The 24,284-nt window shown below is 36.3% G+C and overlaps 1 protein-coding gene across 1 annotated transcript; it reads left to right on the plus strand.

Annotated features, from left to right (window-relative positions):
• Positions 1–2,921: 2,921 nt before the first annotated feature.
• On the plus strand, positions 2,922–22,104 carry OOSP4A (oocyte secreted protein family member 4A). The gene is made up of 6 exons (XM_063095140.1): positions 2,922–2,988; positions 4,101–4,279; positions 7,010–7,107; positions 9,030–9,161; positions 19,793–19,857; positions 21,866–22,104. Exons 1-6 carry the CDS (start codon positions 2,922–2,924, stop codon positions 22,102–22,104), a joined length of 780 nt encoding a protein of 259 aa, XP_062951210.1.
• The last annotated feature ends 2,180 nt before the right edge of the window (positions 22,105–24,284 follow it).

Below are 24,284 nucleotides of genomic sequence, written 5' to 3' on the forward strand. Positions count from 1 at the left end.
CTCTCACCATAACCCTAGGATAGAAATCTCTCCCTCAGCAATGGGGTAAATAGAAGGTGATTAAAACATAGGTGTATACCTCAAAGAATCGAAAATAGATATTCAAACAAATATTGTATCATAACATTCATAGTAGCACTGTTCCCAAAGATGGGAACAATCCAGATAGTGGAAACAACCCAAATGTGCATGAGTGAATGGATGAGTAAATAAAATGTGGTATATTCATACAATGGAATATTACTCAGCCATAAAAAGGAATGAAGTGTTGATGCATGCTATGATGTGAATGCATCTCAAAAACATTATGCTAAATGAAAGAATGCATACACAAAAGGTCACATATTGAATGATTCAGTTTTTATAAAATAGCCAAAGTAAGTAAATCCATAGAGATAGAAAGTAGATTAGCAGTTGCCAGGGGCTGGGAGAAGGGAGGAATGGAGAGTTCTCAATGGGCATAGGTTCTCCTTTGGGGGAGGGGTAATGAAAATATTTTGAAACTATAGAGGTGATGGTTGCACACATGTGAGTGCACTAAATGCCACTGAGTTATACACTTTGAAGTGGTTAATTTTATGTGAATTCAACTTCTATAAAAATTATCAGTGATTTTCTTAACAGGAGATAAAAGCATGCAAGTTATGGGAATTAGAAATTTCAGTATTATTCAGAGGGATAAATACTGCATGTACTCACTCATATGTGGGAGCTAAGAGAGAAAGGAAGGAAGGAGAGAAAGACCACAGTAGTGCCGTGGTCTGACAGAGGGAGGGAACTTTCCTAGGGCTGCAAAGTGGAGTTGGGGGGAGAGGGGGAGCGGGAGGGAGATTGGGGGGCAATTGGGTGGGACATGGGGTAGAAAAGCAATTTCTGGTAATTTGTATCTCATGAATGTGCGTAATAAAAAATAATAAAAGAAATTTCAGTGTTATGTAAGGTACTAGTATGTCATAGCTATTTAAAATAACGATATGTTCACCTCTTGAATAATTAAGTAGACAGGGCTGGTGGTTAGCTCAGTTTGTTAGAGCACAGTGTTGTCACAGCAAGGTCAAGGGTCCAGATCCTTGCACTGGCCAGCTGCAAAATAATAATAGTAGTAGTAGTAGTAATAATAATAATAATAATAATAATAATAATAATAATAATGTAAACAGAAAAGTATTGTCAAATAAAATCCACTGATATGGTCCTTGTAAATTTAATCTACTTTAATGCCCTCATTCCCAAATATGATTTAAGCAACAGACACTTGAAAATAAAATCCTATTAATTTAATTTTTTTTTAACAGCATCTGGCAACTTTTTATTGAGTGATAAAAACAAACCTGCAATTATAAAACAGTTTTATAAGGCATACATGTGCCAGCCTGCCTGGCCTTCTTGTTGGCACCATTTATATAATTCATTTCATTGCACCTGGGAATTTATTATCTTTATCTGATGCTTATTTTTTTAATTGAATCATAATTGATTATACATATTTTGGGGGTTCAACGTTGATGTATGTTGATCAAATCAATATTATTAGCATATACATTACTACAAATCATACTCATTTTTTATGCCCCTTGTCCAATCTCTCCCCATCCTTCTCTCCCTCCCCCCTCCCACCACTGATAACCCTAGATTTCTTCTCTCCCTCTGAAAGAGTAATGGTTACTCTGTTGATTTGTTGCCTAGATGATCTGTCCAGTGCTGAGAGAGGTGTGTTCAGGTCCCCCACTACTATTGTGGAGCAGATGCTTCTTCTGTCACTCTGGAATGGGCTTTGTAGAGAGAGACATCCTCTTCTTTTCTTTGGTCTCTGCTGGTGACTCTCCATGTGTCAATGCACTCGAGTGGCTGGCAGACCATCTGCACGGTGGTTGTGGCATCTAGCCACTTTTGTGGTGGCTGTGGTGGGCCACGCACATGGAGGTGATGTTTTTGGCGTGCTCCTTGCCTGGTTGTGGGAGGAGGGGTCAGTCCCCAGCTCCATTTCTCAGGACGCTCAGGCAAGCCCTGTGGCAATGGCAAAATCCTATTAATTTTAAACAACATGCAATGTGATAAAGATATTTAGTAAATAAAGGAATTTTATTATTTAGTAATGAAGTAAGAGCCTTACCTTGAATTTTCTGATGTTCACAGATGTAACTTTTTGTTTCTTGTTACCTCAGTTCTTAATTCTGAAGGTTTGTATCGCTAAATTTGACATTCTCTTAGAATCTGAGGCAATCTGTGTGACATGCTATGTAATTTCTAAGATAACTTGCTAGGCTTTTACCTTTGAGATAGAGCTTTTTAGAGGTTGGTTTCTGCCAAAATATGCAGCCAGGTGATATTGTTAGCCTCGTCCATTATCCCTTTCTCTTAAGATTTTTCATTACTAGGTTTAACTGTCCAAAAGTGCCCTTTGAGAACCTTTTTTCAGCAACCTGGATAAATACACATTCATAATAAAATGCCTTTTGAGAAAGCAAAATTAAACCAGAAAGTGGTGTTTTTCCAAAGCTTAAACCACAACAGGTGTGTGGATTTTTTTTTTTTCTTTCTTTCTTTCATTCTTTTTTTTTTTTTTTTTTCTTTTTACCTTGAATTGGAATCTCCTGGAGCTGGTTACAAGTACAGATTATTGCATCTTGTCTCAGGCTTACTGAATCACATGTTATGTAAGACAATTTCAGACACATCCATGTTTGGGGAAGACACAATGGTAGAGGGTACAGTCTAGAACCACTTTTCCCATTCTTTCCCCTGATTTTCTGATTTACGATTTTAACTTCAGCTGTGAGAATGAAAAGCCAGAACTGTGCTTTCCAGAATGATAAATCATCACCTACAGCTGAAGACGCTAGAGGTTTATAAACACCTGCAGAGGCCTAATTTCCTCGATTGCCTGTTTCCTGTGATACCGTGGACTGAGCTCTGAAGCCATGAAGATCTCTGGCGTGTTAGGAGGGCTTCTCCAGCTCTTTGTGCTGACTCATGGTCTTGGTGAATGTAAGAAAAAGAGGAGTTCTGGAGGTTGCAATTTCAAGCAGCGAGGGTGCTTTTTAAACATACCATTGACTTTAGTGACTTATTTTTTATAACCTGGTGATCAACTGCTATTAGCTAATGACTGCCAGGTTGCAGTAAGATATAGTTTTGTCGTCTATTTTCACCACTGTACTTCCTCTTGAATCTATCCTATAAGCTGATCTTAAAATATAAGGTTTTTTTTTTTTTCCTTACTTGCAAAATATTTCTAGGCTCTTGTTTCCTTTGTCTGGAGGCTGGCTCGTCACTTTGCAGAATATGAAATACTTGCAGTGACTGGCAAAATTAGGAGAGATTGCCAGGTGCCTAGAGAAGAGGTTGTTTGGGTCCGTATGTTCTGGCCATGTGGTATAAAATTTGGACAGAAGGTGGTCATCTGTGTTCAATTGTAAATGATTCCTTTGCAGAGTTGAGGCTCTGAATAGACTTTTGTATAGATTTTAATACTGCTCTGCCACTTAGCAGCTATGTGACCTTATCCATCTGTTAGATATGGGATAATAATAAAATTGACTTCATAAAAACAATAAAAATAAGACTAAAACAAAATTTGACATAATTGCAGTCAAAGTTATCATTGAAGAAACAACAGTATTACTTATTTTGGACTTATTTAGTTCCACATAGCACGTCAGGTGACATTAACTGGCTTAAATGATCGAAGGCGAAATAAAATTTTAAATGTGCACGATACATTTTTCCAATTGTATGCAACTAAATAAATTTTTATTCTCTATCAAATCTATATCAATTACGCTTAGAAATATTTCCAAAACATTTTCATGAGACCTGTTGGTAAAACTTGAATGATCTCTAAAAAACGGGGGGGATATTTGACTTAGAAGTTCTCAAGAAGTAGCTCCCATTATTTTTCCACATTCTGATGAAGAAACTGAGCCACAGGGGCTAAGTAATTGACCCAAGATCTCACAGTGGGAAAATAAACAAATAGAAACAAAACACTTTCACTCAGTAGAGAATTTAGCTCAATTAAGAGGTTGTAAATTTCCTGAGCTGTTATCTGGGGATGGACATGTTATCTGATATTTTCTCTTATTATTTTCTTTCAACAGTGTCTGTAACCTGTAGTGAATCCTGGCTCCAGGTCAGACTTAGACGAACGCCTCTAGTATACAACGTGCAACCTCAGCAAAATGAACTCTATCTAGGAAACCGCTGCCCTGCAAACATCGTCAATGTGGACTTCTTTGAGTTCCTTTATCTTGTATCTTATTGTGGCATTCAGGTTCACGTAAGAGCAGTTATTATTTAAACAAGTAATATATTCTTTGACTGTTTTAGTGCCACACACTGATAACTAAAACTGCACTATTGAAATTTAATTGTCAGTTGATTTCACAGCTCATAGAATATTGACTACTCTTAATTTTTTGAATTATTTTCACGGTGAAGAGACATACAGAATTTGGGATTTTAAAAACTATGTATTCCTTTACCTACCTTCTTCTAGCACATCCCTTTTACCTCTGATAGAATGAATTTATATTTTCTGTGATAAAATCTAACTTGAGGGAAACATCTTATTTTGAAACAGTCCTACAATCCATCCCCCCAAACTATTTTGTTGTTAACCTAAAATTTCAACTGAAATAGGTTATATCAGGTTATATTGCTCCTGTATTAATAAGAGAAGAATAAATCTTTTCTGAAAACAGGATTTTTTTTTTTTTTCCTTAATGTTAAGTTATTGCTGTATTTGGTAATGACAGCTTGATTTTCCTTTTTGGAACCACATTTGCCCCACTTTTGTTACAGCTGATTTAAGTGGATGGAGTCTATCTCTGGCTCCAGCTGCATGACCTCACTGTTTTATTGTTTCATCTCTAGTACCCAAAAAAGAAAAGCCTAGCATATGGCAAGTACTCAACGGCCATATACAAATCTTGGTTACTAAGATGTAAGAAATCAAATATTGCAGAAATAAGTGAAAATGCTATGCCAATTTTCACTTCAGAAAATTATACTAGGCCCAATGGAAAATTGCTAGGGCTTTTACTGGGATTTCTAGGAAAGAGGCTCACTCTTTTTCATTGGGACTATAAATGGGTAATCTTTAAGCTGATAAGTATTGAAGCTTCTAATTGCCAATCATGAAGGCAGAAACCACCTAGAAAAGATGACTCAGAAAGGAAAAGGTATGAAATTGGGGGAGAGAGAGGAACAAATATTTGATAATGTAATTTGGATTCTATTATTTACCTATTCCTAACATCAAGTTACCCTGGTACTCCCAGGTACATGGGCCAGCACGTTTCCATTTGTGAGAAATCTAGATTAAAATGAACTTTTTAAATGCTCAGTAAATATTGTCCTGTGTAATACTCAGCCCTAAAGATTCTTACCATGGCCATTTTATTTGCTCTTGGACATTCAAGGTACTAGCAAACACTCTTGAATACCATGCATCTTAGAATTAAATGGTACACTTAAAAGACGAATACTATGCAAATATCAACTATATTTGAATGCCTGGGAAAGTTGAGTGCTGTCATATTTGATAGTGTCATGTTTTTCAATTCTAGAATATAAATATTCTAAGTTGTAGCACATAGGGAGCTGGCTGTTTAGCTCAATTGGTTAGAACACAGCGTTATAACACCAAGGTCATGGGTTTGAATCTCTCTACCAGTTGGCTGCCTCCCTCCTCCCAAAATGTAGCATATAAGTAGATTCATGCTAATTGGTTTGCACTCTCCATAGAATTCACTACTCTGAAAGCAAATAAATGGGTAAAGTTCTTGTTTCAGTTGTTTTCCTTTAGAAATATCTCTGTGTTGATTGCTCTTATTCATGTCAAATGTACTATACTTTCTATTACAAATAATGGCTTATGTCTATGGTTGGCAGCTGTGCCAATGGGCCATATTCAGCCAGCTTCCTATGTTTGTAAATCAAGTTTTATTGGAACAAAGTCACGTTCATTTAGTTATTGTATATAGCTGCTTTCACGCTATGAGGACAGAGCAGGTATTTGTGACAGAGACAGTATAATCTACAAAGATTAAAATATTTACTTTCTGGCCCATTTTAGAAAAATTTTGCAGCTCTTGACTTGTATTACAGGTTGAATATCCTTTATGTGAAAAGCTTGGGACCAAAAGTGTTTCAGACTTTGGATTTTTTCAGATTTGGGAATATTTGCGTATACATAATGAGATATCTTGGGGAGGGGACCCGAATCTAAACAAAAAATTCATTTATGTTGCATATATACCTATATACGTAACCTGAAGGTAATTTTATACAATATTTTTGGTAATTTTGTGTATGAAACAGGTTCTGTACATTAGCCATCAGAAAGCAAAGGTGTCACTACTTCAGCTAACCTTTGTGAGTGTGCTTACATGAGGGAAGCTGGATGTGCACAGAAAGGATACATTGTAGCTGAAGGGAGCCCCGAAGGTCTTTTTTCCCTTGGATGCTGAATAAACCGTGTACCTGCATTTTGTTTGCAACCTGTCACATGAGGTCAGGTGTGCAGTTTTCCACTTGTGGCATCATGTTGGTGTTCAGAAAATTTTGGATTTAGGAGCATTTTGGATTTTCACGGGGATACTCAACCTGTATCTCCATTTTACAGATAGGGAAGATATAACAGTCTCAGAAGTTGTCAAATACTTAGCACAAATTCACACTCAGAATAATTTAGGTCTTCCTGAATCAGACCCTGACTCTTAAACAAATGTGATGATCAAAAGTTGTCTACACAGTCTCAACTACCAAACAAATACAATGTCCCTGATACTACATCAGGAGCTATTAAGGTCTGCTAAAAGCAGATATTTTTATCACTTAGCTCTTCTGTTCTTCTGTTTCATATCATGTACTCATATCTTCTTTATATCATAAAGTAAAAATGATGAGTACCTCATTTTCATATTTTGCAGTTAAAAAAGTTGAATTTGAAACCATTTAAAAGATATAATTAAGATAACTGAACTTATGTCCTTTATACCTTTAGGAACACCCACTAAGTATTCTCATTGAAAGTTCAATCACATACGAACCGATGAATCAAGATTTCGGCTACTATATCCCAGTATCATGCTACATTCAAAGGTAAGTGTAGTAGGCTACTAAGATTAAGATTATCTAACACAATCTTTGGCTGCCAGGTGTTCTTATGAGAATAAAACTGTTGGATAGTATGCTGAGGTTGAGCATTGAACTAAATGTGATCTACAGTGTTTATTTAGTCATATGAGTAGATCTAATAATATTCAGTTGATTTTCTTAATGTATTTTCTGAGTGAGTAGATGAGATTCAGCTGGTATAGGACAGTTGACCTGTATAGTCAAAGAGATTATACAGAAGGTTTCTGTTAGTAAACCTTCCTTTTCTGAGATGTTTCTCTGCACCCACTCCCCTGTAGTGCCACAGTCATAGTTACTGTTGGCGCTCTTAAATTGTTGTATGAACCATACCACCTGGGATAAGCCAAAAGATTCAAAACTAGAGTAATTCTTCAAAACTTTAAAACTAGAATTGAGTCAGTCTGGTGATTTACTATGGGATATAAAGATTTGCTAACGATCTAAATTCTCTCCTTATTTGAGAAACTCTCCTGCAATGAGATGATGAAGCAGAAAAGCCAATTGATGCGGGTCGAGGCAATTCTGTATGTGGACAAGTCCTTGGGTGGACTGTTCATGAGGCCCAATTGCATGTGTGTTCTCTCTGCACATGAAGTTTTCTTTCCGAATGATTTTTTGGACAGTCTAACTTCTGTGGAGACACAGGATTAAATGGCTGCATTTATCTTACAATCGCTGACTTCAACTGTGCTATGTGAAATCTGCTTTTCTTACTCTTTAACAACATCTTTGGTCCTTCTCATAAGTAAAAATAATCAAGTTGGATTCATACATTCAACATTATATCAAATCTAAGTTTCCTTTCTTCGAGACTGCTGACTCTGGACACACAGGATTTGGAGAGGGAGAGGGTTCAGTGTAATCGGAGTACGTTCCACCCCTGCTGCTTTTACTGACATACTTTGTTAGAATATGACAGAGGATGAAAGAAGTAGGGTCACAAGTATCTCACGGTTACATGGTGCAGTTGTGGTTCATTTCTAATAATATGTGCCTTCTCCCTGAAGTGTACCACAGATTATGGAAGTATGAGTTTTTTGGAGGTCCTAGAAAGGGAGCAGGGGTCATCCCAATTGCATAATTCTTGATGGGATCATCTAAATAAGGCTTACTTTTTCCATACAATTGTCACACTAGACCTCCATCCAACCTCCCTGACTTCTGTCTTTCTGGTGGTTTTACATTCTAGCATCTTGGTTTTTGGGGTCCCCTCTCCAGGTGATAGGTATGCTTGGGTGATTTCCTGGAAAAATGGCTAAAACTCTGGTACTTGCAGCATGACTAAGTAATTTCCCCACAATACATGATGGGAGAACATGGTGTTCTACTCTGCCTGCCTTTTCTCCTCTCCCACCTCTCTTATGTGCCAGTCTACTGCAAAAGCAGATGACTACTCAGGAGTAAGATGTCAGCCTCTTGCTGTAGGCTCCCTCAATATTTGAGGAATTGATTTAAAACACCTTTATTTGGCTTTATTAACAGGAGGAGAATTTTAGTGGCCCCCTCTCAACCTTCTATCATAGGCCAAGAACTCAAAACTGTATTTCTCTAGTCATTCTCTGTAGACCATGTGGTGGGATGATTGGCAATAACAGAGCTGTTTTAGTCATTTATTAAGAGTTTCTGGTATTTTACACTTCTATTAAAGCAGCTTTTGTGCTAATAGTAAATTCTAGGGTAATGGAAGGTTGTATTCAGGATTCTGTTAAATTTTTCTTGTCTCTGTTTCCGTTTTTGCCCAAGCTAGTTAATTTGGCATTCTATCACTTACAACCCAAAGAGATCTGTCTAATTTAGTTTCTATCCCTACACCTCAGCTCCTTCCCCCACACCAAATATATGATATACACTAGGCTCAAATCTATATATTTATTTTTCTTGTTCAGAAAGTTTCCAATGATCATTGTGATGAAAAGGAGAGAGAATAACAGACGTGAATCCAAAAGGCCAGTGGGGCAGAAATGCTCAATGTCATGTGAAGTTGAAAACTTGGGAACCCTTCCAGCAGTGTCATTTGGGTGAGTGTATTTTGAAATAGTACCATAAATGTTTACAGTACATTTATGAAAATAGGTAAGGGTTCAGTAAAGTGATATACACCATACTTTTTGCACCATGTGCCCATATGATTTTAGTTCAGGATCATTGTAATCAGGCATTCCTATGATTATTTGGGATATATTTTATGTTAGTATTTCTCATTCTCTCATGCAAAACATAGATTTGCAGTTGTAACTTTGATAGCCGTTTTATATTATTAATCCCTCCAACCAGAAAGGTAGGGGATCTTTGGAGTCTGCAACATAAACATGGAATGGGATTGAGTTTGCATGAAGATGGTAATTGACATGTATGCTAACTCTAACACCAGCTTTTTGTTCTTAAACTAAATGTCTGCAAGAGAACACTCTCTTCTTAAATGAGTCATAAGAATTATTCAAATAGTAGCCTTTCGATTTTAGTATGCCAGAGGAACAGACCTTTATTTTTTCTATATACCAATTGACCCTCGTAATTCAAAACTTAAAATATTGTGCTCATGTAAAATTTATAAACCTTTACTAAGCATTTATTAACTAGCCATCTATATACATGAGGAGTCTTCAAAAAGTTCATGAAAATATTCGTGTTATCTTTTAATTCTATTTTTCAATGAACTTTTGGACGTACCCTTGTGAGTGTTATCTGTTTTACTTGAATCATTAAAATATTGTAATGGATTGGGGCAAAGGGCTTGGAAACAATTGTAATGGCTCCTGGGGTTTAAATTCATGCCTTCTCCTCCAATGTTCCCACCTTGCTGAGTGTCAATGATCCTTATACAATTTCCTATCAGAACTACTATGTGACTTTTTAAAAAAATTTCTTTCCTTACAGGAATAATCATCCTTTGTTGGATCACATAAATTTTATCCCTTCCTGTGAAGTATAGGAATTAAGCTATAAATTCTTAATATCTGGACAGTGAAGTAACCCTACTAATCCTGGTGCTTGCCTGCTGGAGGACTTCACTACCTCTAAGAAGTTGGATGTATGCCTATAGATATCATCTTTTACCATTTCAAATATGATCTTTTTAAATGAAAAACTTGCTCTACTGTCCATATTTATAAACTCTTTGGGGAGAAAGGAGCTTTCCTAGATTTTAAATTTTTAATAAAGGCACTTTATTTTTTAAAAAGCTTTGCAATTCTTAGCAGTTATTTCTATTTTTCAAAAAAGAGAGAAAACTTAAATCCTGAGTTACTGGGCATTGTAAAGCATGGGGCAATTGCATTTTTGCAAATAAGCTTATTTATCATAATCTGTTCTGCTGACAATTGATTAGTTAGTGTAATCTAATTCTCCAATTAATCCCCATTTCACTTCCTTCTAGTGATATGTGTAAAATAAGACAAAATTTTCTTTATATCTGGTTTAGAAATAAGACTGTTCAATTCTCTGCTTTCATCTTTTCTGTATTTTTCCCTCCCTGCCTCACTTTCTATGTGGTAGTAATTTCAAGTCAGTTTGAGAATTTAGGTTCATCCATTTTTAAAAAAAGACTGGAATTTAGAAGAAATAAAATTCTAGTTGGTATCTTCAAATTTGATTTCTTCAAAAACGAATCTTCCTTGTCCAAACATCTTTACTCTTAAAGCAGTGGATTAACTAGTAATGTTTGAAAAACCCTGTAAAATTCTCTTGCTCTTAGGGGTTGTTTTAAAACCATTTACTCCTAATTTCTGTATTATGAATCAGTAGACAAAATTTACAAGGGAGTCATAATTGCAATAAACTCTTTATTCCTGGTAAAGCTGTCAAACACATTAGTCCCCTGGATAAATGAGGCTTCTTTTGAATCTCTGCCCTTCCTTGACTTAACCAACCAATTGGTCCTAGGGAGGACTCCTGCATTTTAGATTTTCCAAGATGCTAGGAGACCTGGAGCCAGGCAGATTCCAAGAGAGACCAGCAAAAATCCAGGCAAGTGTGTAGAGCAACTCCCTCTCTTCTCAGCAAAGAGCTGAAGACTAAATTATGATGAAAAATTGAGAGAATGAATAGAGTTCTCAAATGCTGTTCTTTCTTGGGGAATGCAGTAAATAAATATGCTCCCCACAGCTGTCTTGCTCTGCTGTCTTCTATTTATTCTCTAATGTATTTTTCCCCTTTTTAATAAGCCCCTGAGAGAATTTACTGACCCAATATGGACTATTCCTAGGCCTGTATATAAAAATGAGCTTCATTTCAATTTATAAGGAAATACTATTCATTTCTCCTCTGGAGAAAAATGTCACCTATTTCTGAGTAAATTTGGGGACAATTTGTTTTAGGTGTTTCTGCAGTTTCTCATGTCAATGAAAGACTCATACATATAAAGTATATGTACCTTATTTCCCAATTCTTTCACTTTAAGTGTCTTTGTTAGACTTATGTTGCTTTAATTTTAGAAAACCAAGAGTTGAGGGAAACTCTACAAAGTGGTTTAAAAAAGAAATTAAAAGCAAAATAAAATAGGTCTTTATAAATAAAGGTGTCATGTGTGGAAATCATTGCTGTAGTACCTATTAGTCAATCTCTCCCAGAGGTGTCATAGGTCGAAGGAATGATGTTCCAGTCACAGATTTAAATCTACATACAGCAAGAAGCAAGGGGAAAGAAGGGTGCGGTAGAGAGAGAATGCATTTAGGATAGAGTGCAAGCAGAATGGAAGAGCACAGTACTGGAATCCTCGGATGTGTACTATTCATATAGTATCCTTATTTCTGCATCATCCTTCTCCACTGATCATGTGATTATGAGGTTACAAGCACCAGAGTTGAGGATTGAGCAAGTGGGCTCCAGACAGAAGGTGTCCAGAGTCAGTGATGTGTGTTAGCTCTATCAGGACAATGCAAGGGCAAGTTCCCTGGTCACAGCTGTAACTCACCAATTAGTGTGATGTGCTGCCACGGGATTTATCTGTGCCTGTTTTTTTTTTGAGGGTGGGAGGAAGAGTACAATTCATACGGGGCCATAATGTGACAATATTAGTTATCACCGATGGGTGAGCAATGTGTGTTATGGACATGTTAGGTCAAAGGTGGCATAAACGACTTGTTCTTTCTATTTCTCCACGTAAAACTAATGCTTTTTCCATATTTTCTATTCTGTATATTTTTGGCATTTTTTCCAGTTATAATCTGTATTAGTAAGGGTTCTCCAGAGCACCAGAATAGGATATATATATATATATATATATATATATACACATATAAGTGATGAAGTCCCAGTCTTATGCTGAAGGCCTGAGAACCAGGAACACCAATGCTGTAAGTCTCAGCCTGAGGGCAGGAGAAAAGATCAATATCCCAGCTCAAGATTTCAGGCAGAGACAGTTCTCCCCTCCTCTGCCTTTTTGTTCTATTTAGAGTCTCAATGGATTGGATGATGCACACCTACATCGTGGATGGCATTACTCAGCCTACCTGTTCACATGCTAATCCCATCCAGAAACACCCTCATGAATGCACCCAGAAATAACGTTTAACCAAAGATATGGGCACCCTGTGGCTCCATCAAAGTGACACATAAAATTAATCATCACACTAACTCATCTATGTTTAATAAATCTTGTTAACTCTGTGGTGGTTCACAAACTTCTTACTCATTTTTCTGCACTTAAGATATTCTATGAATTTGCCTGTAAGTTACTTAGATCTAAGCTTATTACTACTTATTAGTTTTGACCATTTTGTCTTCTTGCCTCTATAGCAGAATTCAGTATTCTCAATAATTAACTGAATTGTTACAGAATTATCATAAACTTTAATGCTAGAAGATTATAGACCAGTAGCATTATAACATTCTGAAAGAATTATGTATGAGAAAGATATTTTTGAATATATTTGGCCTTAAAATATTAACCTTAGCCTCTACAGATGTGAAGATATCCAACAGAAAAACAAAATAAGAATTGTAATAGAACTGGAAGTCCTAGTCAGAACAATGAGAAAAAAAATAAATAAAAATCGCCCAAATGGGAAAGGAAGAAGTAAAATTATCTGTTTGCAGATGACATGTGATTTTATATATAGAAAATCCAAAGAATCCACAAAACAGCTACTAGAGCTAATAAATGAATTCAGCAAGATCTAGGGTAAAGGTTGATGCACAAAAATCAATAATAGTCAACATTAAAAGAAGTCTTAATACATTTCAAAGGAATAAAATCATATGAAATATATTGTATTTTCTGATACAAAAGGATGCATTCAGAATTCAAAATTTTTAAAAAGATATTTAAAAATAACCATGTGTGTAAATTGAATGTCTTTATCAAAAAAAAGCTCATACTTGTAATTAGAAAATATTTTAAATTAAAATGATTACCAAAATGCCATAGGTCAAAATCTGTGCGATGTAACTAAATCAGCATTTAGGAAGAAATTTATAGCATGCAATGTATGCATTAGAAAAGAGGAAAGGCTTAGAAGTATACACTAAGCCATCTCAAGACATTTGTAGAGAAAAATTAAAGAATAAAAAAGTGCATAGATTAAAAATGCTGTAAACCAACTATAAAACAAGTCATGATGATTCTTTAAATGTCTGGAATGAAAAAGAGGCATCACATTAAGCAGATAATAAAAACAGAACAATTTTATAGCAGTACATCTGAAATGTTAGATGATACTGACAAATGCTTGGAAATATACTACTAAAACTGACTCTGGAATCATTTTTTTTTTTAAAAAGCAATAGTCCTATAGCCATTAAATTATCAAAACCCTTCCATAAATTGAAGTTCAGGCCTAGTTTGCTTCATTTTATATTTCTACCAAACATTTAAGAAGAAAATAATTTCAATCTAATTAAACTCTTAAAGAGAATTAAGAAAGAGGAAACAATTTCTACCTTGTTTTATACTTAGGATAATCTTGATAAAACCTGATAAAAACAATAACAGAAGAAAATATGCCATTTTTACCAATGATTACAGATGTAAACATTTTAAACAAAATGCTAGAAAAACCATTCAGGAATATATAAATAAAAATAATGCATGATAACTAATTTGGTTTGCAGCAATAATGAAATTTGGATTAAATATTAGAAACATTTATCACACTTTCACCCCAATACCAGATTAATGGATGCTATAGTCATTTCAGTAGATGCAGTAAGAATGTTTGACAAAATTCATCATTCGATAAAATTGAGTACACAATATAAAGAAACTTCCCTAATTTGGTAAAGTTTAACTAAAATACCCTACTTCAAACATCATGCTTTTTATGGTGAAATGCTAATAACTTTCCCTCTGAGATCAGAAATAAGGCAAGGGTATCTACTCTTACCACTTTCGTTCAACTCTATTGTTGGAGGTTCTAGGTAAGATTAAGGAATAAAAGATAAAATAGAAATAAAACTCAGATGTCCACAGATGAATAATTTTGCATGTAGAAAATACACAAGAATACACAGAAAAACTATTAGAGTTAACAGTTTACAAAAAGCAACTGGAATTTGTATTAGCAACAGTGAAAAAATAGAAAAAAATTATAGGATGAGAAAATATATACAAGAACTCTAAATAGAAAATTATAAAAGTTTATTCTTAGGCATTAATGAAGACCTAAATCAATAGAGAGATCGTATGTTCATGGGTTTAAGATTCATGGATTTTAGATTGACTCTAATCCCCCCCAAATCAAAACTTTTTTACAAATGAAATTTGGCATGAAGGTTTTAAGATTTATATAGAATGGCAACTGATCAAATATAGCCAAACACTCTTAAACAGAGAAAAAGGAGGACTTACTATATCACATAGAAAGATAAAGTAAAAATTGATAAAGTTAGTCAATATTAGTAAAGAATATACAAATAAGCCCATCAACAAAACATAGGCCTGGAAATACTGTACACATATACAAACCCTTGATTTGTTATGAACAGACTGCAGATAGGTAGAGACAGACTTTTTAAAAAATGGGACTGGGATACTTGGATATTCATTTGAAAATATGTATGGTCAAACACCTTATTGTATTGCTACAAACAATTATATTGCTAAGTGACTATGCCAACTGTCAGGTTAGGGCCATGATTACGCTAATTGTATGGGTAGGCATTTCATAACTAAAGCCGAAACATTTCATTATTTTAGTTATACTAAGCTTCTATTTGTATTGTCACAGCTAGAGGTTGCAGACCCTTCGAGCCCATTGTACAGACTGGGTCAACAGACCTCTCATATGCCAGGCAGAGTCACCAGACCCCTCACATGCCAGGCTGGGTCATAGACCCCTCACGTGCAGGTCCACGCTAGGGAATTGGGAAAGATCCCGGGAGCTATTGGCAGATGACATGAGCTTAGTCCTCAGCAGCAGCAGAAGCAGTGGTGGTGGCCTCTGGTGGCATCCCAGGGGCCCGGGCAGCAGCAACAGCCTCCAGCAGCAGTATTGGTCTCTCTGTGGCACCCCCAGGGTGGAGGGGGCACTGTGGATCAGAGCTATTCGTCCTTTATACTTAAGTCCATAACCCAAGACACCTGGATACACATGTGCAATTACATTAGATAATAACCAAGGAACACCTGGACGCACGTGCATATTTACATCAAATGCTCGGCAAGATTCTGAACATCTGAGGGGCCCTGACCATTTTCCTATATTTTCCCTACACTTGCCTATTCAAAAAAATTAATTTCAAGTGGATTAAGAATTTAAATATAAAGAGCATAACTGTAAAACTTTGACAAGTAAATCTCTTCCTGATTTTGGTGTAAGAAAGGCTTATTAAAGAAAACACAAAAAAACTTACCATGAAGAAAAAAATTCATTAGCCTGAGATGTTAATAGTGCTGAGGTTAAGAAGTTCTGCTCTAGGCCCCTAGCAGAGGTAGAGAGTCATCCTTGATTAGCTCCCATTTATGTATCCCAGAAGTATCACCCTAGTTATATTACAATAAAAATATCAAGTGGAAAGAACTTTCACTTGAGGTTTCTGACCATCGTAGACATATCTTTTTACTTGTTGTTTGCTACATGAACACATAGTCCTGGAGATTCTTATAGATACTTATGATAATATTTATTAGCAAGTATATTGCACTTAGAAGCAGTCACAATCTATGTGACATGCTATGTAATTTCTAGAGAATTTATTAAACTCTTGCTTTTGAGATAGCACTGCTTTGATGGTTGGTCTCCACCGAAATATCAAGGTAGGTCAAATCATTTCCTCATCCATAATCCCTCTCTCTGTCAGGTTTTACATGCTGGTTTTACTGGGCAAAACTTCTCTCATGAACTTTTCTTCAGCAAACTGGAAATGTACAAATTCAAGATAAAATACTTTTGTGAAAGCAAAATTAAAACAGAAAGCAGTGTTTCTCAAACTTTAGTCCACAGTTTTGCAAATTTGTTACCTGAATTGGAATCTTCTGGAGCTTGTTAGGACAGATGGGCTCATTGGGTCAGAATCATTGGCTGTGAGGCTGGGAAATCAACTTTTTCAGAAGACCCCAGAGTGATTAAGATATACAATATTATCAATGAAATAATGAACTATTCTTTTGTATTATCCTAATTGAAACTCCTCATATCATCTTGCAAAGCCCTGCTCTTAACAGTCCAACACATACATGTCAAATATTACATAAGACACCATTTCAGGCACACCATATGCTCGGGGAAGACATAATTAGGAGAAGGGTATAGTCCTGAACCACTTTTTTCACATTTTCCCTGATTTTCTGAATTATGATTATAATGATTTCAGCTGTGAGGAGGAGTATTAGCAATGTGCTGAGGTCTCCTCAGTGCTTTCCAGAATGATAAATCATCACCCACAGCTGAAGAGGTAGAGGTTTATAAAGCTCTACTTCCGTCAGTTTGATTTCCTGTTTCCTGTGACACCTTCCCTTGATTTGATTTCCTGTTTCCTGTGACACCTTGGATCGAGATCTGAAGCAATGAAGATCTCTGGCATGTTAGGAGGGCTCTTCATGCTTTTTGTGATTATTCACGGTCTTGATGATGGTAAGAAAAAAAGCGAGTTCTGGAGGGTGGTATTTCAAGCAGTGGGGTGCATTGTTACATTTATAAACTTTCAGCTTTGGGATTTTATAATCTGATGATTATCTGCTAATACCTAATGGCTGTAAGTTTTTACTCAGTTTACTCATGCATCTTCACCATTCTATTTCCTCTTGAATTCATAATTAGATGAGCTCAAGATGCTAGTTTTTTTTTTCCCCCCATTACTTGCAAACATTTTGAGGTTCTTAGGTTCTTTTGTCTTGGACATGCTTGTTCCTTTGTAGAGTCTGAAATACTTTTAGTGAATGCGTAGGTCAGGAGAGACTGCCTGGTGTCTAGGACAGGAGGTTGTCTAGGTCTTCAGGTCTTTGGCTAAGAGGCAGGAAGTTTGGACAGAGTGGTCAGCTGCTTTCAATGATAAATGATTCCTATTCAGAGCTAGCTCTCACATAGCCTATCAAGCTAACATGAACTGCTCAAATGATTTGAATAAGAAAAAATAAGTCAAAGCAGCTGATGCATTTTTTTTCCAAGTGGCTATAACCAGATATTGAAACTCTTCCATCCCTAGCCAGATCTGTATCTATTTTTTAGATATATTCATGGGTCAGCCTGTAATTTCTCTGTAACCAATTCACGTGATTTGAATCCCCCAAACTTTCAGCCTTCTTGCGTCCTAACGAAAGCCAACATTTCCTCCTCCTGAGGGAGGGTATCATCCCCGATCTCTGTATTGCTGTGTAGATATCCTCTCACACATCTCTGGCTTTCTTGTTCCTACTTCCTCTTTCAGTTACTGCCTCACTTTTCCTCTTTCCTTAAAACTACCTATATTTATTCTAATTTCTTTTTTTTCTTTTGACCCACTTTAATGAGCCTTTCACCACAAGCATTCCATTAAAAATTAGTTTGTCTAGAACATTGGTGATTTCTACACAGTCACTGTACCATCAGCCCTCACTTACTTGATTTTTGTCACAGCCCATGGGAAGGATTGTTTCTTCTAAAAATATGCTTTGTTTGGCTTTGCAGGTCATGCCATTCTCGTCTCTTTTGTCCCACTTGACTGACATTTCTTCTCTCCTTTTCTGATATTGTCTTAATTGCCTGATCTTGATCACACATGGATTAGTCCCAGGACCTCTTTCTTACTCTGTCCCATGTTTGGTTTTCTGATTATCCTATCTAGTACCATGGCTTCACACAGCATTCTTGTGCTTATAATTGCTACCTTATTTTTAATCTCCAGCCTGGATATTTTTTCTTAACTTTATGTGCATGTATCCCCCTGCCTGCTTGGCACCCCTGTTTGAATATCTAATAGCACCACAGATTTAACCTTTCTAAACCAAACTTCTGCTATGAACCTCCACATTTGCTTGTCTCACATCATTTTCCATCTCAACCAATGTTGACTGTGTCGGGAAGATATAATTAAAAACAAAATCTTCCCCCAACCAAGAAAAACTCTCCACAAAGGTAGTAGACAAAGAAAACAGTCTTATTATGAAATAAGCAATAAACTAAAATGTGATACATATCACAGGCAAGCTGTTAAGAGATTGCAAAGACAGAAAGAAGTCTCACCCTTTTATGCAGCCAAGCAGGTATGACCCATTACCTACATGTTTTCAAGTTAAACAATAGTAGTCCTTAAGGGGTCTTGCCAACACCATTTATCATACATAATTCATTCTAGAACCAGTTTACCCAGGTTCTCCACATGGTAATCAGGGTGACCATCTGTGTTAGCTAATTAATTGACTTTATCTAGAGAAAAAAACCTTCTCATTTCTTTATGATAGTAGATAGTTCCATAAATTAGAGCAAGGAATGCACTGAAGTTAGGCTCCCACCCTCTTACAGAAACTGGTCAGTAGGGGCACCCTTTCCCTTCTTGTTTACATTCCAAAATGATGGCTCCCAGGTCCTTGAGAAAGACAGTCCTGCATCACAAAGCTGGCAAAAGATCTGTTGGGCCTTCAAAACAACATATACATTTAAAAGTGAGAAAACCCTTAATGAGTTTTCTAAGGTAATTGCTGTAAGAAAAGGGAGGGGAGGGAAGTCTCCTCCCTTAGTTTTATCAGGGAGAATTAAGCCTCTTGTTTTTAAATTTGTATTTGTCTTTACAACTGCACCTTCTGAGTTAGTAAAGCTGAAAATTATGATGTTATCCTGGTGGTCTCTTCCTGTTACTCCACACTTCAGCAAATGTTAGCTCTGCCTTCAAAATATTAGGAACTGGATCATGTCTTAGAACCCCAGCGTTACCACGCTCAGTGGTACCATCAGTATTTTTACTTGAATTATTGCACTGTCCTTACAACTGGTTTTGCGTGTCATCCCTGTTCCTGTTCCCTTAAAATATGTTCTCCACATGGCATACAGAGTGCTCTTGTTAAACTTAAGTCTGTGTCATAATTTTCCCAAGGCTTCTCATCTCCCTTAGAGTCAAGTACCTGGTCATGGCCTCCAGTACTGTATGTAATTTGTTTCTTATTAGTTCTCTGACCTTGACCTCACTTCCAGCCCCATTTACTATCTCCTCTCCTGCAGTACGGGACCCCTCCTTACCCAGGTTCTCCAGATATCTCCCATAATGTATCAATTGTGTTTTCTCTTCCCATTGTCTGCAGTGCTGTTCCTTTAGTTATCTGCATAACTCTTACACCCATTTGCCAGAGAACGTTGTTCAAACCTGGTAAGACCTTCTTATTGAGACTTTCTCAAATCATTGTATCTAAAATTTCAACCCTGAATATTTTTTGTTCCTTTTGTATCTTTTCTTAAATTTTTCTTACTATCTAAACTACTTCTATTTCTCTTAACTGCTCATTAGAATAAAAGGTCAATGAGCAATAGAACTTGTTTTGTATGTATCTTAATGTCCTTTACTATATCCATTACCACCTTACATACTGGATTGGGGTTGGGATGGAAAATGAAGCACTTGAAGTTTGCACAAGCTTGGGATCACTAAGAAGCAACAACGCTTTTTGTGATGTCAGTACTAAAGTGTCTTTAATTTGAATGTGGTCATTTGAGTGTTGGGTTTTTCCTAACAGTTACACTTTGTCTCTTTTTATCTGCAGTGAAAGAAACAAAAATATATTTGACAAAGAGTCAGCAGAGACTCAAGATAGGGGCAAATGAAGAGAAAGGAAAAGAGAACAGTGTCAGATAAATAGACATTTCAGTCTAAACATACATAGCTTTAAATATATGATTAAAGATCCTTTAAAGCAGTAATCAAATCTGTGTCTGTCTCACCCAGACTGCTTTTTAGAGTACAGATGCTGGGCTCCCACCTCATCATGTGATACAGGAGGTCTGGATAGTGCTTAGGAATTTGTATTTCTGAGAAGTTTCTAGATGATGCTAACTGTTGATTCAGGCATCAGACTTTGAGAACCACTGCTTCAGAGTGTGAAGCTCTTTGTTTCAGGAAATTCAGATTAGTGCCCAGTTATGTTAGTGAAACCTGGATGTTGTGATGGTAGGAGGTAGAAGTAAGCAAGTCCATTTCAGAAGTCTAATTGAGTGGGCAGAAGAGAAAAAGTAAGATGTAAGAACATTTTGAATATAATCGTATAGGGATTTGGGGCGGGTGGGCAGAGCTGAGAAGGTTCCTTGGTTCATTCTGTGTTGATAAAGGAAGAAGTCTCAGGTATATTCCTCTGATACTCATTTTAACAGGTTCTATAGGACTTTAAATGAAGTATTTTTTAGTTTTTCTTTGATGCAAATTATGTTACTTTATTTCTAACATTATTGGACAATGACCAAATTAGCGTATAAAACTTGGCAATAGTTAATAAACATTAAAGTATTCTTTGTGACCATGTCTATGCCTAACCTTATATAACTGTTCCATAGCCATAAAAAGGGATACTTTCATTTGACTGTTGTAATACACCTGTGACTGCTTCCTTTATGAACACAGGATGAATCTCATGCAGGCATAAGGAATTAGAGCTAAGCCTAACATCTATTTTATTTTTAAACTTACTGTACCACTTTGCAGACTAGGAAAGAGAGTATTAACCTGAAGGAAAATGTGAGTAGAGATGACTTCCTCTATCAGTTCTCAGAAAATATTCTTATAAGCCACAGTGATCAAATCAATATGGCCTTGGCAAATTGCAGAACTGTGAATATATTTGTAAATAAAAGCATATTAAACCATCAAAAACTGCTTGAAAATGTAAAGACGATATGTATGGTGAAGTAGGCAATACAAATATTTCCTATTTAGTGCTGTAAATGCTCTAAAAGGAATATTGTTTCTGACAAAAAGGTGATGGTCCCTTGGCTTCTCTCTGGGTAGTACGTACACGTTGAAGAACAAGTTTAATATGCAAAAATCCTTTTGTTATCAGATAAGAGGCAACTTTTTCCTATTACATCAAGCAATGAATGAAAGTTCCCCAGGTCCTATGTGTAGATCTAGTCTCTTCTAATTTAAAGCTCAGTGATTTCCAGGAAGTAAGTAGCTCCTGTGACTTTCTCTCCATTCAGAGGAGGAAATTGAGTGATGTAAAGAGTAAGCAACTCACCCACGATCTCACAGTAAACAAATAATAGAAGTTGAACCAAGGCATTTTTGCTCAGGAGCTGGGCATGCAGGTTGACTAAGAGGTTAAAAATTTTCTGAGCTATTGGTTAGAGACAGACATGTTATCTAATATTTTCCTCTTCTTTCCCATCAGTGTCTGTCACCTGCTCTGAATTCTGGCTCCGGGTCCAAATTAGACGAATACCTTATGTGGATAGCCTGATTCCCCAGATTTATGAGCTGTATTTAGGAAGTGGCTGTCCTGCAAACAGAGTGCTGCCTAGTTTCTTCGAGTTCATTTATACTCTTACTTCTTGTGGCATCAGGAAATATGTAAGAGCAGTTGTTGTTTTCAAAGACTTCGTCTTTTTGGGGGCTGTGGCCGGGGGATAGGGGGGTGTCAAAATCTACTTAACACTATGCAACCATTTTTAAATTATCAGGTGATTTTATATTTTTTGTGATCGACTGCCTTAATTTTCTGGACAATTCCACAGTAGACAAAATATCAGATAAAATGTGGAATTTTAAAAACCATGCATTCCTTTTACCTACCTTCCTCTAACACATCTACCCTGCCTTTGGAGAGATTCTATATTCTCTGGATTAAAATCAAACTTGAAGTTAACATATTATTTTGAAATAATACCACAGTCCCTCACCTAGTTATAATTGTTGATCTAAACATCCAATATGGGATATTGGGTTATGTCACTGCTGTGTAACTAAAGAAGAATTCGATCCTTTTTTCTGAAGCCAAAACACTTAAAATTCTATTAATCTTGAACAAAATGGATCATAATTAGAGAGCACACTAGGAGAAATTGAGAAGAGTAACATTTAAGTAATTATGTGCCAATTGTGCTAAAGAGTATGTATGAGGCCTTAGTTCTTTGATCCCCAGGACATCCAGTGGATATTTTACTTATTTAATGAGCAAGTAGTGCTTGCCATGTGCCAGGTGATTTCTTTGCCTAACCCTCACAGCAATACTCTTGGCTAAATAGTATCATCCCCGTTCTAAAGAAGACATTGAAGAATCAAGTGAACAAGTAATTTGCCCACTGTCTCAGAGAGTGAAGTTGAAATTTAAATTGGGCATCTTAATCCGTTAAAGTCTGACATCTCATATCTATTTTTTGCCTTATGTAATCATGCTGTGTTTGGTAGCTTGGTTTCTTTTTGGATCCATATCTGTTCCACTTTTAGTACATATGATTATCTGGACCAATTGTACCTTTGGTTCCAGATATATGACACATACCCTTGTTTACTGCTGCATCCATGATACCTAGAACAATGCCCAGCATGTGGCACTATACAAGTGCTAGTTAAGTAAAATGTAGGTTCTCAAATACTTGTGAAATAAATGAAAAGGCCATGTGAATCGTCAGTTTAGGTAATCATGGCAGGTCAGATGAAACTACTGCAAGACTTTTTCTGAGATTTCTAGGGAAGTGGTTCACCCTTTCTCATTGGGATTGCCAACAAGGATTCTTGAAGCAAATAAGTGCTGAGATTTCCATTTGCCACCACTGAGAAGAGACCTTGTCTGAAAAAGATGCCAACCCATAGGAAGAGAAAGATAGGGGATTGTTAAGGGAGGGAGAGAGATGGGTATTTTACAACATGGTTGGAGTTCTATCATCTAGCTATTCCTAAAGCAAAATTACCCTAGGACTTTTCAGGTACACAAACCAATTTGTGCTAAACTCAGACTGAGTGTCTCATGACAATATAAATATTTTCCTATATAATGCTCAACCCCATAAATGACCTCTCAACCATTTTATAGATTAAAAAGATCAGGCCTGGTAATTCCTTGTCACATGACCAATAAATGTCAAAAGTGGTATTTGAACTTTGGCAATCTGAGGGACTAGCAAGTGTTTTTGAATACCATACTTCTGAAATCTTCAGTGTATATGCTTAAGTTGGAATATATCCAAATATTGAATATGGCTGACTATATGGAAGAGTTGAATTATCTCCTTTTGACACTGGCTTGTGTTTTTCAATTCTATAATATGAATATTTTAAATTAAAACATATAATGAGATGTAGACCAAATTTAGCAAGCAACCTATTCCTGTGAATTAAGTTGCATTGGAACACAGGCACAGTCATTTAGGTATTGTCTGTCAGCTCTCCTGCTATAATGGCAGAATTAAGTATTTTCAAGAATATGTATGGTCTGCAAAGACCTAAATGTTCTCTGGCCAGTTTTAGAAAGTTTGCCCCCCTTGATTTATGTTATCACCATCTTACATGTAGGGAAGGTGGAAACTGCTCTACAACTATAAAATATTTCATCAAAGTTTATATCCAAAGTAAATTGCAGATCCTGTCCTAAAATGTAAATCTGCCCATATAATCCAGATGTGTCACAAAGTTCTGCTCTCCTTCTCCTCCTTAATGGAACTCTGTATTTTTGTAACTCTGACTTTTATTTTTGAAGTATCAGACTTAATTGAAATAACCAAACTCTTTTTTCCCTTCAGGACAGCCCATGGGGCATCCTCATTGAAAGTTCAGTTACTTATGAACCAGTGTTTTTAAATATCAGAGGTTAT

The sequence above is a fragment of the Cynocephalus volans genome, chromosome 4, assembly GCF_027409185.1.
Source record: "Cynocephalus volans isolate mCynVol1 chromosome 4, mCynVol1.pri, whole genome shotgun sequence".
Lineage (NCBI taxonomy): Eukaryota > Metazoa > Chordata > Mammalia > Dermoptera > Cynocephalidae > Cynocephalus > Cynocephalus volans.

Excerpts from the sequence above, each read along its gene's own strand:
- OOSP4A (XM_063095140.1), top strand. The coding sequence starts at position 2,922 with ATGAAGATCTCTGGCGTGTTAGGAGGGCTTCTCCAGCTCTTTGTGCTG. Across the intron at positions 4,280-7,009 it reads ATTGTGGCATTCAGGTTCAC|GAACACCCACTAAGTATTCT; the intron begins GTAAGAGCAGTT and ends TTATACCTTTAG. Across the intron at positions 9,162-19,792 it reads CTTCCAGCAGTGTCATTTGG|TGCTGTTCCTTTAGTTATCT; the intron begins GTGAGTGTATTT and ends CATTGTCTGCAG.